We start from the raw sequence: 17,593 nt of genomic DNA on the forward strand, positions 1-17,593 counted from the left end.
GAATCTTGAAAACCTGCTAAATGAAAGAATCCAGAAACAAAAGGCCACAAATTATATGATTCCACTTATAGGTGATGTCTAGAATAGGCAAACCTATATTCAGAAAGTAGATTAGTGGTTGCCAGGGGAATCTCAACCCTGTGGAGGAAGGGGAAGGAAAATGACTGCCCTTGACTATGGACTTTATTTTTGAGGTGATGAAAATGCTCTAGAATTAGACAGTGGTGATCACTGCACAACTCTGTAAGCAGACTAAAACCACTAAATTGCATACTTAAAAAGGGAGGTATCATCCCGCCCCTCTCTCCCCTATGAGCCACCAGAACTATGCCCAAGTCTTACTACTGTATCCTTCCAAGTCCCCGATAAAAAGCAAGACAAACTAAACACCAAATAAACTGAGTAACCAATGACAAACGTGGAGCCAAAGTTTTCCAGGAAATATCAACAAAGACTAGAACAACTAAGCAGCTGCAAGGAATGACTGGCCAACTTGGGCCAAGTTTGGTCCCCCAGACAGTTGGAGCAATGCCGGCATACACTCATTCACTGTGGCTGAGGGTCAAAGGCAGGCTCTGCCAACAGGGGAAATGATCGAACTGCAGAACTTGGCCACATCAGTTCAGGATAAAAAAAAAAAAGAGTGGGATAAGGGGGTCTATCACATTCTTTCAGTTGGGTTCATAATCAGAGTCCTCAGTCAGTATGCCTAGCATCAATTTCTAACATGCAGACCTATTTATACTGCCTCCTTTTAATCGATGTAATGGCTACAAAAATAAATGAACTGGAAAGGAGAGTTGTAAGGAGAGAGAATGCCATAGGAAACAAACAGGCACATATTTCAAAGTAACAGTTTCTTTCCTGGAACTGGCAGGCAGAAAAGAATTCTTGAATATATTCTAGCACTCAGCTGAACCATCCTTGCCACCAGCTCCATGTATTAATACACGTTCTAGAGATCATTTTCCCCGCAGAAATTTTTTAAGGAGGGGAAACTCAGAGGAAGGGAAAATGAACTATAGTCTCAAATAAGAAAAGGAAATTAGTGTTCTCATTTTATGATGAAGAAAAAAAAAATGTTCTTTCTTATAGCTCCCAGAATCCAAAGGCTCTTCATATAGGTCACTTAAAACAATTAGAACAAAGAAAATGGGTCAGTATGGATGACATAATTGGAAGATGGATAAAGAAACAGGTGAAGCCCAGTCACAGTGAATCCTCAGAATGTGCCTGAGCACTTTCAGAATTAACTCCCCACCTTAGACTCTCAGGACAGTCTTTCCAGGTCACTTTAATCAGGATACCCATTTTCTCTGTCTGCAGCAATCTTAGCCCATTTCCAAATTACTCTGAGTTTGCCTGTTTCTATTTTCAAGAGCACTCAGAAATCCGGATTCTTAAAAGTGCTTTTAAACCATCTCATCATCTCTAATTTCTCTCAGCTACTCTTTTTTCCCATTATCACCCTGAATCCAGCCCTCCCCGCCTTCCCCACTCTCTTCCATTTAATGGATAGAAAATGGAGCTTTGGAGAAGTTGTAAAGCAAGACAAAGACGTCAGAGATTACACTCAGAACAAAGGAAATCAGGACAGCCTCTGATTGCCCCCAGGAGGGGCTGCCTCCACCGGTCTTATCAGAGGGCAGGTTCAAGGGGGTCAGACAGAGGATATCTTTCTTTAGCACAAGCCCTGGAGCCTCCGCACTTGGCTTTAACACTCAGCTCCCATACCTCCCCAGTGGCTCAGTGATAAAGAATCCACCTGCAGGAGACATGGGTTCGATCCCTGGGTGGGGAAGATCTCCTTGAGGAAAGCATGGCTACCCACTCCAGTACTCTTGCTGGGAAAATCCCATGGACAGAGAAGCCTGGGGGGCCCCAGTCCATAGGGTCTCAAAGAGTCTGAAAGGACGGAGCACCCATACCGCTTAACTGTGTGAGCTAGAGCAGATCACTTGAGCACTCTGCATCTCAGTTACATTACGGGTTCAACGAGAATCCCAATGCCTATTTCACAGGAGAAATAAGGAAATACAGTGGAATCCAGACTCTAAGCACCATGAAGAAAGAGACTCAGTTTACCTTTTTCACAGCTCTACCCCTGCCCCAGCATTGCACTTGGCACAAAGTCTGGATCATGGTTTCCTAGATGTTTCTCTCGTCCACTAATAACTTGCTCCCTACTTTGAATCTAAATGGGGGAACTGATTAAAGAATAAAAAAATAATGATGGCATCATCATCATTATTACCACTACCCTAACACCCAAGGAAAAAACATTAAATAAAAATAAATTAAAAAATAATATCCTACAGCAGGCAGACAGGAAAAAGAAGTATTTGCATTTCATTACAGCTACCAAGACTGCACACTTTTCACAACAGAAGAGATAAAAAGGAAGAAAAGGCAAAGGCAAAAAGAAATATGAATAAATAAAGAAATCTAACTGATATCCTAAACATGTAATCAAAAAAGAACAGGCCTTGGAATATATTATAAATTGAAAGATCTGCTCAGAGAGAAGCAATTGAAAGCCCAAACTGAATGGTCTCAGCAATTTGTGGGAGAAGAAATATTCTGAAATGGCATAACGTAGGAGCAAAGAACAAAGCATTTTTATCTGGCTCCCAAACAATGAAATGAAGCTGCCAATTCCATGTGGAAGATGGGCTTTAAAGAACTGCAGCCGAGCCACGGGAGCATTCAAAGTGAGTTGGAATTCATTAGATGACAGAGGAGAAGCAGCTACAGATTTCTTAACAGGCGTCTCCAGCTCAGGCCAGAAGGAGCCCGAGGCAGCCCAGAACTGGCTGAAGACTCAAAGGAAAACTACTCTTTGATTAACCCATCCAGCCTGCACATCTTGCCCAGCTTTTGGGCTCCTTTCCTCCCATAGGCATTGCTAGTCCACATGGTGACAATCTCTGAGAAAATACAGAAAGGAGGCTAAGGAGGAAAAAGTCCTGGCTGCAGTTAGGAGGGCATGAGATCAGTTCTCACTCTGCCCCTCGTGCAGTGAGGACGGAAACTCCTCCCTCTGAGACAGTTTCCTCACCAGTGACATGGAAAAAGGCGAGAATGGATCACATCAGGATGTCAGTTCCTAAGTCAATGGGCAAAAACGAAATTTGCTCAAGAGCCCTGCATGTATCCAGACAAACCTATAATTCAAAAAGATACATGCACCCCCATGTTCATAGCAGCACCATTCACAACAGCCATGGGCTGAATGTCCATCAACAGATGAATGGACAAAGACGTGGTGCATATATATACAGTGGAATACTACTCAGCTGTAAAAAAAAAAGAGAGAATGAAATGCCATTTCCAGCAACATGGATGCAACTAGAGATTATTACACTAAGTTAAGTCAGAAAGAGAAACACAAATACCATATGATATCACTTATGTGTGGAATCTAAAATATGACACAAATGAGCCTATCTATGAAACAGGAACAGAATCACAGACATAGAGAATAGACTAGTGGCTACCAGGGGGAGGGGGCTGCAGGAGAGATGGAGTGGGAGGTTGGGGTTTACAGATGTCAGCTTTTATATCTGGAATGGATAAACAATAAAGTCCTACTGTATAGCACAGAGAACTATATTCAATCTCCCATGATAAGTGAAAGTTGCTCAGTCATGTCGAACTCTTTGCAACCCCATGGACTACACAGTCCATAGAATTCTCCAGACCAGGATACTGGAGTGGGTAGCCTTTCCCTTCTCCAGGGTATCTTCCCAACCCAGGGATTGAACCCAGGTCTCCTGCATTGCGGGAGGACTCTTTATCAATTTAGCTATCAAGACTTATTATAGAAAAGAATATTTTAAAAAGAATGTGTGTGTGTGTGTGTGTGTGCGTGCATGTGTATATGTATAACTGAATCATTTTGCTGTACAGCAGAAATTAACACAACATTGTAAACCAACTATCAGTTCAGTTCAGTCGCTCAGTCATGTCCTACTCTTTGCGACCCCATGAATCGCAGCACTCCAGGCCTCCCTGTCCATCACAAACTCCTGGAGTTTACCCAAACCCATGTCCATCGAGTCAGTGATGCCATCCAGCCATTTCATCCTCTGCTGTCCCCTTCTCCTCCTGCCCTCAATCCTTCCCAGCATGAGGGTATTTTCAAATGAGTCAACTCTTCACATGAGGTGGCCGAAGTATTGGAGTTTTAGCTTCAACATCAGTCCTTCCAATGAACACCCAGGACTGATCTCCTTTAGGATGGACTGGCTGGATCTCCTTGCAGTCCAAGGGACTCTCAAGAGTCTTCTCCAACACCACAGTTGAAAAGCATCAATTCTTCGGCTCTCAGCTTTCTTCACAGTCCAACTCTCACATCCATACATGACCACTGGAAAAATCATAGCCTTGACTAGACGGACCTTTGTTGGCAAAGTAATGTCTCTGCTTTTTAATATGCTATCGAGGATGGTCATAACTTTCCTTCCAAGGAGTAAGCGTCTTTTAATTTCATGGCTGCAGTCACCATCTGCAGTGATTTTGGAGCCCCAAAAAATAACGTGTGACACTGTTTCCACTCTTTCCTCATCTATTTCCCATAAAGTGATGGGACCAGATGCCATCATCTTATACTGCAATTAAAAAAAAATATATTAAAACTGAAAAAAAGCAGCTTTGGATATTCCTACACTCACCTGAACGGTGGGGTCCACATGTTTTAATGCACATACCATGATAATATGGGACCTGAGACCAAAGGCGAGAGCAGACTTGTGTCTCCATCAGCCATCTCCTGCCCCTAAGGACACAGTCTCCTGGTAGGACTCCAGATTCCAAGTCACCAGCACCATTTAAATTGCTCACTCTTTTCTTTTTTTCCAAGTCATATTATTACACTTCAGTAATTTAAAGGGCACAAAACATAATGTAAGTCCTACCACAATCATTGTTTTGTTTAGATGATAAGTCATGTCTGACTCTTGCAACCCCATGGACTGTAGTCCCCGAGACTTCTCTGTCTATGGGATTTTCCAGGCAAGAATACTAGAGTGGGTTTCCATTTCCTTCTCCAGGGGATCTTCCAGACCCAGGGATCAAACCCACATCTCCTGCATTGGCAGGGTGATTCTTTTACTGCTGAGCCACCTGAGAACCCCCACCTCAATCATAGGAATATCTAAAAACCAAGAGGGTAAAGTAGATGAGAAAGCACTGCAAAAACAACCAAGTACTTTAGAATTATATTATTCATCTGTTATGTTTTGAACTTCTGGAGGATTCACGAAAAAGTATTTCCAAGATCTACCACAGAGTCTTACAGACTTTCCAGGAACTCAATAAATAATGGAGATCAATGGATGAGGCTATGAATCAGCTAACCCACAATGTATCATCATCTCCTGAAGGGCTTCCCTGATAGCTCAGTTGGGAAAGAATCCACCTGTAATGCAGGACACCCCGGTTCAATTCCTGGGTCAGGAAGATCTGTGGAGAATGGATAGGCTACCCACTCCAATATTCTTGGGCTTCCCTTGTGGCTTGGCTGGTAAAGAATCCGCCCGCAATGCGGAAGACCTGGGTTCAATCCCTGGGTTGGGAAGATCCCCTGAAGAAGAGAAAGGCTACCCAGTCCAGTAAAGAGTAGGACATGACTGAATGACTTTCATTCACCTGCAGGTTCTACAGGGCACAAGATGGGTCCCTGGACCTGTCTATAAGTATTCACAATCTAGTTGGAGAAGACACGTTCCCAGGATACACAGTGCCAAAGATGATACACCTGCTGGTGCTCTTACAGCACACAGACCAGAGTACAGGCAGGGGAGCAATCTGTGAGCTGGACTCCGCAGCACAGCACTCTGTACAGGAGGACACTTGACCTAGGATTTCACAACACAAAACAGAGGGACTTTGGAGCCAGGAGAGCTCTTAAAGAGTCAATTATTCAACCCCTTTATTTTAAGGGTGAGAAAACGAAGTCTTTGGAAGGGGCTGTTGGGTAGTGGGCTCACATGGCAGCCCACCAGCAAAGGCCATGGACCCAGAGGCCATGGACCCCTGATCACTTGCTGAACAACAATGCACAATACAGAATGGGTCTTGCTTCACCTCGCTGGGAACAGTAAAACAAGCTTGTTCCCCAATCTTCACTCCAAAGTCACTTATTAAGCAACATGAGACAAGATGCTAGGCAGTGTGGTGAGTGTGTGCAAACAGACACATACACATGCTCTCTTGTATATCTTTGTTTCTCCCTCCTCCCCCCACTGCCAGAATGGTCCCTGCTGCAATGGAGCAAAGAGGGTGCCTGAAGAAGGTCAGAGAAGAAGGCAGTATTTCCAACTTCAGATCCCTACTCAAGTATCACCCTCCCAGAGAGGCCTCCCTCCTGGACCATTCGATTAAACGATAACCCCATACCTGCTCCACCATCTGACACCCTATGCATACACTTTTTCTCTTTCTCCCCTGAGTAGGATGGAAGGACCACGGGCAGTGATCTTTGTCTGTTTTCCTCAGTGCTTCATCCACAGCACCAATCACATGGTATGTACTCCAAGAAATGTTTATTGAAAACAATGAATAAAAACAGAAATCAGAGGTTTCATAAAGAAACTATCATTTGACATCATCCTGAAATGATGGATAGTACTCAGGAAAAAAAAAATGATGCTGATGTTAGTAGGGGCCAGAGTAGACACCATGGGTGCAGGAAGCAGAATCCTACCAGTTCCTTGTCCTAAATGAAAGATAAATAAAGAAAACTAAAGCAGAGATAATGTGCAAAGAAATCCAAAATGTCTAGGGAAGTGTTAACACATAATTCTGTATAAATAGAGCTAGAAGGCTACCACCCAATTTCGGGAGGCCACTTTGGTAGCCCCAAACTCACATATGACATGACATTAGCTGCTCAGTCATGTCCAACTCTTTGTGACCCCATGGACTGTAGCCCACCAGCCTCTTCTGCCCATGGGATTTTTCAGGCAAGAATCTGGAGTGGGTTGCCATTTCCTTCTCCAGGGAATCGTCCCAACCCAGGGATCGAACCTGGGTCTCCTTCATTGCAGGCAGATTCTTTACCATCTGAGTTACCAGGGAAGCCACACAGGCCCTGTTAGAAAGCAATTCAGCTGGGGAGACAGGGAGGGCAGCAGGGGAGAATGATGCCTGAATCCAGTGAAGGTAGCACAGGCCTTCAAGCTGTTGTTCACAAGGCCATGTGCTTCCCTGAGCCAAAACTCCTCCTCCCTCTTCACTCTGCCTTGGCCAGCCCAGAAAGGCCAGCCAGGGTCTCTCCTGCAGTGTTTTCCACCCCCAATCAGACTCTTGCCACAAACTCTAGGCAGAAACTCACGATAATATTGAGGGCTTTTTTTTTTTCTTTTTTTGCTTCTTTTTCCCTAGTTATTTATTTTTTAATGTTGTGAAGACTGATTTGGGAAACAAGCACATTTGAACAGGAGAAAAGTCATTAGCATGCATATAAAATAAAGGCAGTGGAATATTGATTGTGGCAATTTAGGAAAGCTGGCACAATGCACCTCTCCAATTCACAGGAAGTTGAGAGAAAATATAGTCCACATTGCATGTTAAATGGAGAGAACATGGCTTCAGGGTGCAGGTCGTTGCAGAGTGGGCTGCTGTCTGTGCCCTGTCTGTCTGTCCTCCCCCGGGCCAGTACTGCCAGCACCACCCAGGACAAACAGGCGACGCAACCAAGGTCTGCAGCAACGTCTTCACTTACATCCCTGACTCAGAGTGTAGCCATTTCCACAAAAGAGCTAGCCCCATCTGGAATAAATCCACAGACACTACAGAGTGGGTACAATCAATGTTCTGGTGAGGAAGGTTTTAAACACCAATTTTATTTCTCTTTCTTTATTCTGTACACAGAAGCAGATTGGTAAATAAATAATGGAAGCTGATGAGTTCTGAAGTGCTGGGGTAGTTTAGAGGCACATTCCTTAAATTAAAAACTGAAAGGCTATAAACTTTGTTCCTGCTTTGGTGGCAGCACACACTAAGCGACCTTGGGCAAATCATCTGATTTCCGTGACCCACAGCTTCCCTTCCTGGCCGCATCCAAGTATGAATTAAATGAATACTACTAGCTCACTGAATTGTAACAACCACTCCAGTATTCTTGCCTGGAAAATCCCATGGACGAAGGAGCCTGGCGGCTACATACAGTCGAAAGGATCACAAAGAGTCAGATACAACTGAGCAACTACACTTTCACCTTTTTTCTGAGTTGATACTGCTATTAACCCCACTTAACAAAATAATTTTTCCAAATTCACAACTAAGATGAAAAAGGAGGCCTCGTCTGATATTTGGTTCTGTCCAAAATGTCCATAAGCCATCAGGTCCACACCAAAAGATCCTTGAAAGTTGGTCCTATGCGAAACGTCCACAAGCACCTTACCCCCACACCAAATGGTTTCGGACAGGACCAAATATCAGAACACTTTGGGTGTTGATCAACTGTCTCCATCTAGGGACACTTTGGATAGTAACAAATATGACCAAATATCAAAAACCTTTCGGCATGGACCAAATGTCTTATGAACACTTTGGATAGGATCAAACATCTGCTAACTGAACCAAGAGTGTGAAATCTGTCTCATTTCCAGTCTCACGTTCTTAATCCTAACTTTAAACTCAGGTTATTATCTCCAAGCCCCTTCTGGTTCTTACCATCTAAGCCCTCATTTATTTATCTGTGTAAATTTGTTCAAACAGAAAGCATTGGGGCCACCAGAGTTGACTTACCTCCAAATGGCACCGAAGTATGGCAGGAACCCTCCCACCTAATGGTACAAAACGTGTTTTCCACTTCAGCAGCAAATCCAAGAAGCCGTAGAAAACTGTTAAAGCCCCAAGTCATATCTGGGTCCTATTCTGATCAGCAGTCTGGGGACACATAAGCAGTAGCATAACCTCTAACAAAAGACCCTTTTCTAGTGACAGCCCCTCCTACTACCCTCCCGCATCACAGTCGATCATCATCCAATGTACAATCACAGCTCTGTGAGTCAGCTGTTTTCATAGGCTGGGGCCACAGGCCAAGTGCAACAGAGAAGAGTATACTCACACTAGGGCCAGACCCTGCTCTAGGGGCCAAAATACTAAATGAGAAGAACAGAGTTTAGCAGCACCATATGCAACCAAGAATAAATTAAATGTTTCAAGGGTGTGTGTTGGCCACTAAAACTGTGTGAAGTTGCATCAACAGGAGTGGATTCCCTAGAAATAGATGTGTCTGCTTTGATCTGTGACTATATGACCCCTGGAAGTCTCATTTCATTTCGCCCAATACACCGACAAACAGAAAGTTCCATTAGTGTGGAGGAAGTTTGGTAACGAAAATAAACCTGGAGGAAGACTTGAAGAAACTGGGAGGGGGTCGTGGAGGCCAGGAGAACCATCTTCAATGCCTGAAAGCTCTCCCTCCTCCCTCCAGAGGAGGAAGCATATTATTCCATATATCCCCTGATTGGTGAATGATAAAGATGGCAGGAAGTAGAGTGGGGCCCAATTAAACAAAAAGTTCCCCAAAAGCTGCCTCCCAAAGACAGAAAATGTGCCTGTGGAGCAAGGAACTCCCCAGTGCTAGAGGCACTGAAGCAGGGACTGAAAAACCATCCAGAGGAAAGCCTGAGGATTTAAGGAGTCAAGCTTCCATGAATAAGCCGAAGGGCAAATAAGTCCCTGCACCACAATTACTGAAGCCTGTGTGCCCTAAGCCCCCTGCTCCACAAGACGAGAAGCCACTCCAGTGAGAAGTCCATGCACCACAATGAGGAGTAGCCCCTGCTCATCACAACTAGAGAAAAAAGCCTGCACAAAGTTAACGAAGACCAAGCCCAGCCAAAGGAAAAAAAAAAATTCCATGATTAAAGGGGTCAAAGTGTAATTTGCATTGAACGGTGTCTTGCAAAAAAAAAAAAAAAAAAATTCAAGTCCTAACTCCCCAACTCCCTCACCTGTCTGTGAATGTGCCCTTATTCAGACTAGGATAGGGTCACTGTGAGGCAGGATATAGATGGGCTCCAGGCTAGGCATTTACAACAGGCCTCATGTTCACATTTCTTAGGGCAAAAAAAGATGGTTTCAGGCTGACACTTCACAACCAGCCTCCTGTTTGCATCTCTTGAGATAAAAGATAGGTGGGTTCCAGGTTACGTATTTACAACCAGCCTCCTGTTTGCACTTCAAAATAGAAATAACAGAAACAAGATAAATAGCCAGGCTTTGTCCCCTGAGTACACTTCAAGATAACAGTCTTGGCAGAAACAGAGAGAGGATAAACCCTGTTTGAGTAAAAGATCAAGAGGTCATATATTTCCCTTCCTTGGGGCAAGGGAGCAGAAAGGCTCGTTGAGGTCAAAAGGAGGGGGGCAACACCCCATAATATGAGATGCCAAGGTCCCCCTTAGGCCTCAGGGCTGGAATCCATCTTGGAAAAAGGTGCATACTCAAATTGGGAAGAGTCCTAGGGTAGGTCAGGTGTGGAAAAAGAAGCCAGATAATTGATATGGGGCTTCCCAGGTGGTGCTAGTGGTAAAGAACTTGCCTGCCAATGCAGGGCACATAAGAGACTCGGGTTCGATCCCTGGGTCTGGAAGATCCCCTGGAGGGGGACATGGCAACCCACTCCAGTATTCTTGCCTGGAGAATCCCATGGATAGAGAAGCCTGGTGGGCTACAGTCCACGGGGTCACAAAGAGTCAGACACGACTAAAGCAACTTAGCACGCACTCACACATTCATGGATATACAACATTTTAGGGCTTCCCAGGTGGCTCAGACAATAAAGAATCTGTCTGCAATGCAGGAGACTCAGGTTCCATCCCTGGTCAGGAAGGTCCCATGGAGAAGGGCATGGTTGTTACCCACTCTAGTATTCTTGATGGAGAATTCCATGGACAGAGGAGCCTGGCAGGCTATAGGCCATGGGTCTGTGAAGAGTCAGACACAGTTGAGCGACTAACACAACACAAACAAAGACCTGGGAAAACTGCCCTATATAATGATTTAACCACTCTTGACTGCACTAGTCCTCATTAGGAAGGACGCCCACACCCTTTCTCTTAGGGAGTGCATCTCTACCTTGCTTCTGTCTTTAAATTGTCTCTCCCACTTGTTGTGCTGTGTCTCTAATAATAGACTTTGTATCTCTTTTTACAGTTTTTGCTTCCTTGAGAAATGCATTTTTCAATGAGAGCAAAAAAAACAGGGAAAATTTGCTTCTAGTCTTTAGCCCATGCTGGCCTGGTGGTGAGGATTCCTGGTTTTCATCCAGGCTACACAGGTTCAGTTCCTGGGCAGGGAACTAAGATCTCGCTTCACTGCTCACGGCTGCCTCTCTGAGATCAACTGTAGATGTAATCAAGTGAAGATGAGATCCTACTATATTAGAATGGGCCATAAAGCCAAGGACTGGTGTCCTTTAAAGAAGATGGAAAGCTGGACACCTAGACACAGACACACACAGAGAGAAGAGAGCCATATTAAGATGCAAGCAGACACTGAAGTCATACAGCTATGCGACAAGGGGTACCAAGGGTGGCCGGCAACCACCAGAAGCTAGGAAGAAGCTAGGACAAGATATTTCCTTAGGGCCTTCAGAGGAGGCATGGCCTTGCCAACTCAATGATGTTGGAATTCTAGCCCCCAGAGCTGTGAGGGAATATATCTGTGTGAAGCCACCTGATTTGCAACAATCTGTCACTGCAGTGCTAGGGAACTGATAAACCTAACAATCCCTGACCTGGGGACATTCTATCCATGTCTCAGGAGCTTAGAGTTGTTTTCCAAGTGAAAGTTTTGATGGCATAATAGTAATTTTTGAATCAAATTGAATGGCAAGAAACTGGCTTAGCTTTCGCCCCTCCCCCCAACTCATTCACGGAGTGCTTAATACATGACAAAAATTCTGCTAAGTCCTGAGGACACAAGGATGAAGGAGACACGATTCCCATCCTCGGAGAGGTCACTATCCACCTTCTATCATAACCTGACAGATGCCTTTACATCAGTGACGGCTGCTAATGAGACATGTACAAACATGGTGGTAAGGAAAGGAGAATGGTCATCCATGGCTGTGGGTTGCAGGGAAGACCTTTTTTTTTTGCAAAGGTTACATCTGCACTAGATCTTTAAAACGTAGGTATTTTCCAGGTAAATTGGATAAGGAAGCTTTCTAGACATTACAGCCCCAAACATAGGCCTTGGAATAACTCTTTCAGATATGGGTAGATTAGGGCATGTGCATATCTGTTACTCACTTAGTCGTGTTCGACTCTTTGTGACCCCCATGAACTGTAGCCACTAGGCTCCTCATCTATGGAATTCTCCAGGCAAGAATACTGGAGTAGGTTGCCACTCCCTTCTCCAAGGGATCATCCCAAACCAGGGATCAAACCCAGGTCTCCTGCATTGCAGGCAGATTCTTTACTGTCTGAGCAACCTAAGAAGGGATAAAAAAAATTCAAGAGTGATAAAGAAGCATCTTAATCTGTATAGGAAATAGTCCAGGAAATCTCACTAGTGCTTGGGCAACCGTGACTCCAATTTTTGACAGTCCTATTCCATTATTCCCTCCATACCCAGAGCACTACATCATTTTCATTGTCTCATTTTAGAGTAACCGGAATGCCGGATTCCTTCCACCTCCCCGGTTATAGACCATCTTGCAGTTCTTTAGGGGATATCAACACTTAAAATACTCATGAGTGAAAAGATAGAAGATGCATCAGATGGTTTCTCCCATCCCAACAGATTTTTAATCCATTCACTTGTCCTTACTCTGGCATATGGAGACGGGAGAGACAGAAATGAAACTAAACTAACAGCTGCTTCCCAATAGTGGAAGAGCATAAGAGGATGTCAGTGTGTCACACATGACAGCTGTGAGCGTTCTCAGAACTAATTATATAACCTCTGGGATAGAGAGCGTCCCTCCTTTCACAGCATTCTCTTTTTATTCTGATAAAAATCATGGAAGCCTAGAAGCATCTATGAGGTTAGGAGGTGGCCCAGGGGTTAGGTGAACTGCAAGTTAAAGCTGCCCCAAGGTTAGACCTCAGTCTCCTGACCCTACGGTGCTCCTGTCTTCATAGCTTTGTGTATCTGTCTTTTGAAGCATGTAAAAGGACGCTGAGGATGGTAAAATGGTTCTGTGAAAGTACATGGAAACCACTCAACTTGCAGGAAGAGTCTATTGGAAGGGCAAAAAGACCAAGTTCTGCTTTCCTTCGTCCTGTAAGTATGTGAGAGAGATTTCATACATGCTACCAAAATAACCACATCTCCACATTCTGAATGCGAGTGTCTTAAGAAGTGAGTTGAGGGTCAAATAGGAATGGAAGATGTGGGATGTATGTACTTTCAATGCAGCTCACGGAGCAGATCTGGTCCAGCAAACCCTCCAACTCCTCCCTGACCTCTCACCATTCTTCTATGTTTAATATATGATTTCTGTGTCCAATATACAACTATATCTGCCTCCTTTAAAAAGCAAGGAAGTTACTGATACCAGTAGTAATGATGGAGTCAACTCATCAGAAACTGAGAACAGAGTCATTGACCCTTGTGCCCATGGACTTGTCCTTAAATATCGTTATATTCAACTAATTGTTCATCTTCAGGGCTCAGAAGTTCTCCCATATGCTCAATTTAAGAAAGCCAACAGCTAATTTTAAATATAGACTAAAGCTGCAACATACAAGTATAAGCTGGAATCACATTTTTCCTGAAGAATTGAAAATACTACCGGCATTGTCCCTCTATGAGGATTAAAAAACAAAAAGAACATCAATTAGATCGCATCTTCTGGTTATAAGATGTCTCTCTGATTAAAAAGGGAATTGATGCAAGGAAACAAATGAAGTTTACATTTAGTTAATCTCCTCATCTCATCCTACCCCAGTCCAGTATGTGTATTTCAGGGATTTTTGCCTGATCTATTATGTTAAAGACACAGTGCATCTCAGCACACATGCAAAAAGCACACATACACACACGCTCATGATTCTGAATTGCAATATATTCTTTTCCAGATGCCCCAGGTTGTCAATGAATTCTAAACTAACTTAATGGTCTTGCATTTTCATGAAGGCAGCACCTGCTTTTGAGGCACTTGGGTGGTCGCATGAAACATAAAGATATAAAAAACAGTCTGTCCTCATAACAGGTATAAGATGACTCAGAAGGAGAGAAGAAAGTTCTTGTCTTGAGAGGAGTCCACTGATTTCCTGGGAAATTACTGAAACATTAAGCATGCTTTCTGTCTCTTTTCTCTGGCCCCACATGCCTAGAAATAGGTGTCTCACCCTGTGTGCAGAAAGGCTGTAAATTTTCCCTCCTCCCAGAAGAGAAGGGGGAAGCTAGGAGGGATTGGAGAAAGTCTTTCCCTTCCCTCTCATCTCCTCTCCCGACCACATGCACGCCAGAGGACATGAAGCCAGGGGTTAGAGGGATATAATAAGCCCAGAAAATACTGAAAATTAGGTTATGAAATGACTGACTTTAAAATAGGAATATGTCAGTGGCTCACTAATTAGTGGGAGGAACATTGGGAAGGGGCTTCCCTGATGGCTCAGTGGTAAAGGATCCACCTGCTAATGCAGGGGAGAAGGCAACGGCAACCCACTCCAGTACTTCTGCCTGGAGAATCCCATGGACGGAGGAGCCTGGTGGGCTGCCGTCTATGGGGTCGCACAGAGTCGGACACGACTGACACGACTTAGCAGCAGTAGCAGCAACTAATGCAGGAGACGCAGTTTTGATCCCTGGGTTGGAAACATCTCCTGGAGAAGGAAATAGCAACCCACTCCAGTATTCTTGGCTGGGAAGTCCCATGGACAGAGGAGCCTGGCGGGCTACAGTCTATGGGGTCGCAAAAAGAGTCGGTCATGACTTAGCAGCTTAACAGAACACTGGGGTAAAGAGAGGAAAGGGCAGTTCGGATAAGCCAAGCTGTGGAACCCTCAGTCCTTTCCATGCAACCCTTCTGGGGAAGAAAAATGCAACAAGCAGAGGAATCCTCCGCAGCACAATTCAAATGGGCTCATGGGCTCACGGTCCTGCTCTTGGCTGAGGACAGAGTCCCAGCAAAGCCACGTGGCCTGAGGCTGGTGCACAGCAGTTTCCAAGCCTGACGAGCAGTACTTTGTCAGTACCTTATTTGCAGAGAGGAAACCCCTTGTCCTGGCTTCCCCTGCTCTGGGCCTCCTGGCTCATGGATACAGAACACAAGGAGAGGCTGCAAAAGGTTGTGAGGGCAGCATTCTGGCTGGAGAGTGTGTGGACTTGGGCCTGGTTGGTGTTTGTTTCCATGCTATTTCTGAAAGGAGGGCTCTTGAGAAATGAGGTCAGTCATTGCTTCTTTGGGGGCCTCAGGTGTTTTATCTGTGAATGGAAGAGACCCCTCTCCTCTGGAATCTGGGTGGACTGTGTGACCACCTGATCAACCCATGGGAGGATGCTTTGTGGGTTTTCAGGCCCAGGCCTTAGGAAGCTGGCAGCTTCCACTTCCAGTCTCTTGGTGCATTCTCTCTGGAAGTCTTCACCTTTCACATAAGAAGTCTGACTTACATGGAGGCTGTCGTGCTATGACGCTGGCTAAGCTAGTCACAGAGAAAGGCTGGAGGTGGTGGGGAAAGATTGGAGGAGTGAGAGAAAGAAGTTTCTGGCCAGCTCACAAGTGAGATACAGAAACCATTGGGCAAAGCTGGGCTTCCCTGGTAGCTCAGTGGTAAAGAATCCACCTGTAATGCAGGAGACCCCGGTTCAATTCCTGGGTTGGAAAGATCCCCTGGAGAAGGGAATGGCTACGCACCCCAGTATTCTGGCCTGGAGAATTCCATGGACTATATATAGTTGCAAAGAGTTGGACATGACTGAGCGACTTTCACTTTTTCTCTATACACTGAATTCCTGACTCACAGGGTCACCAAATACAATAAATTGCTTTTTAAGCTATTAGATTTTAGGGTAGTTTTTAATGCAGTGACCAGTACTGGAAACGGGGACCTATAAAAGCCCTGCTAGCTCAAACAACTCTGATTCTGTGAACTTCATGCATCTTGGTGGTCCTCCACTTCTTACTCCATCCTCACTAGGGCAGCCAAACCCAGAAGTCAAAAGGGTTGAATGGATGTTTATGTTCACTATCTCTGTCCATACTCCCCATTGCCCGGAAACAAGGTTTTCATTTGAGGGATCACCTCTTCCCCACTTTCAGTCCACATAAACAGAATTCACCGTCTGTCGCACTAGGAGCAATCTCACCCCCATATCTTTGCCCACTGGCCTGATCACCTCTCTGGTCACAGTGGTTGCTTCAGGGGTAGGCAACTTATTTACTCAGAGCCAATGCGACATAAAGAGACTCTTGCCAGGTATGCTGGAGAAGAGGCCAAGATTTTACCCAATGAACCTGAAATAGAGAAGAGGCAGGTAGAGCAAATCTACCCTTGGACTGGTCAGTGATGCAGGTCAGTAAGTTCATATTTTGATAAACACGTTGATGTTAAGTTTTATGACACTTTGTTGTTGCTGAAATTCCTAACTGTCAGTTAATACAGAAACAGGTATCACTGGCCCTTACTTTCTTAGCCAGTTGGGCATCAACAGAAAAAAAGATAATCATCTTGGGGGTGGACAAAGTGCGGGGAGACATACAGGCAACACTTTAAAGCACATCAGGGTTTCACTTTCTGGTCTTTCAAATGACAAGATTGGACTGAGCTACATCGAGGGAAGGAAGAATTCTTTCTTTCTTAGAAAAAGATAATCCTAGGAAGAACATCCCTAGGAGTCTGTGAGGGCAACATTTCCATACTATTTACTACCACATATAGTCATGGAAGGGCTTCCCAGGTGGCACTAGTGGTAAAGAATCCATCTGCCAATGCAGGAGATGAAAGAAACTCGGGTTCGGGAAGATTCCCTGGAAGGAAAAGGCAACCCACTCCAGTATTTGTGCCTGGAAAATCCCATGGACAGTGAAGCCTGGCAGGCTACAGGCCTTGGGGCCGCAAAGAGTCAGAAATGACTGAGCACTCCTCCTCCTCCTCCTCCTCCATAATCATGAAAAACTGAAGGTCTCCCAGCAGATAGGTATTTGTGGCTAGCTAAGCAAACTACCATAGAAAGCATAGTGGGAAATGACAGAGCCAAGGAAATAGAAAGTTTGGGGACTATGCTAATAACTGAAAATGCATCCATCTAATAAAACACTATACTGATTAAGCAGGGCAGACTAGCTATTAAAATAAATGTACCATATTAGTTATGAAACAAGAGGAGGAAGAATAAGGTGGCAGGACTGGGTGGTGAAAGAGACAGATGCAGTGAATGAAATGATCCATCCTCTGAAAGCTGGCTCTAACTGAGGTCTGATGCTCAAATCCTGTTTCCCATACCACTAAAATACACTTCAAGCATAACATAGTACATGGCTGGCACCACCCAGCCTCTAATCACAGTGGCTGTGCCAAAGGAGAGAGAAGGCTACCAATTATCCAGGTAAGACTCTTTACTCTGCAAACCCCACCCTAAGAGCCCTTGACCTCAGCTTACACTTGGGGTGATGGCTAGTTCC

General features: G+C 44.7%; 1 protein-coding gene across 8 annotated transcripts in view; it reads right to left on the reverse strand.

Annotated features, from left to right (window-relative positions):
* The window catches only part of MB21D2 (Mab-21 domain containing 2), a 118,659-nt gene that overhangs the window by 57,364 nt on the left and 43,702 nt on the right, over positions 1–17,593 (reverse strand). For 6 of the 8 annotated variants that reach the window (XM_081537500.1, XM_081537549.1, XM_081537579.1 and 3 more), the window contains exon 1: positions 8,755–8,914. The exons of the other annotated variants lie outside the window; for them this stretch is intronic. In XM_081537500.1, coding sequence (XP_081393626.1) covers positions 8,755–8,869 — 115 coding nt within the window. In that variant the 5' untranslated portion in view covers positions 8,870–8,914. Of the gene's footprint in view, positions 1–8,754; positions 8,915–17,593 lie in introns of those variants that run through there. 8 annotated transcript variants of the gene reach the window in all.

Source organism: Giraffa tippelskirchi, chromosome 2 (assembly GCF_054371585.1).
Source record: "Giraffa tippelskirchi isolate mGirTip1 chromosome 2, T2T-mGirTip1v1.2.pri, whole genome shotgun sequence".
Taxonomy (NCBI): Eukaryota; Metazoa; Chordata; class Mammalia; order Artiodactyla; family Giraffidae; genus Giraffa; species Giraffa tippelskirchi.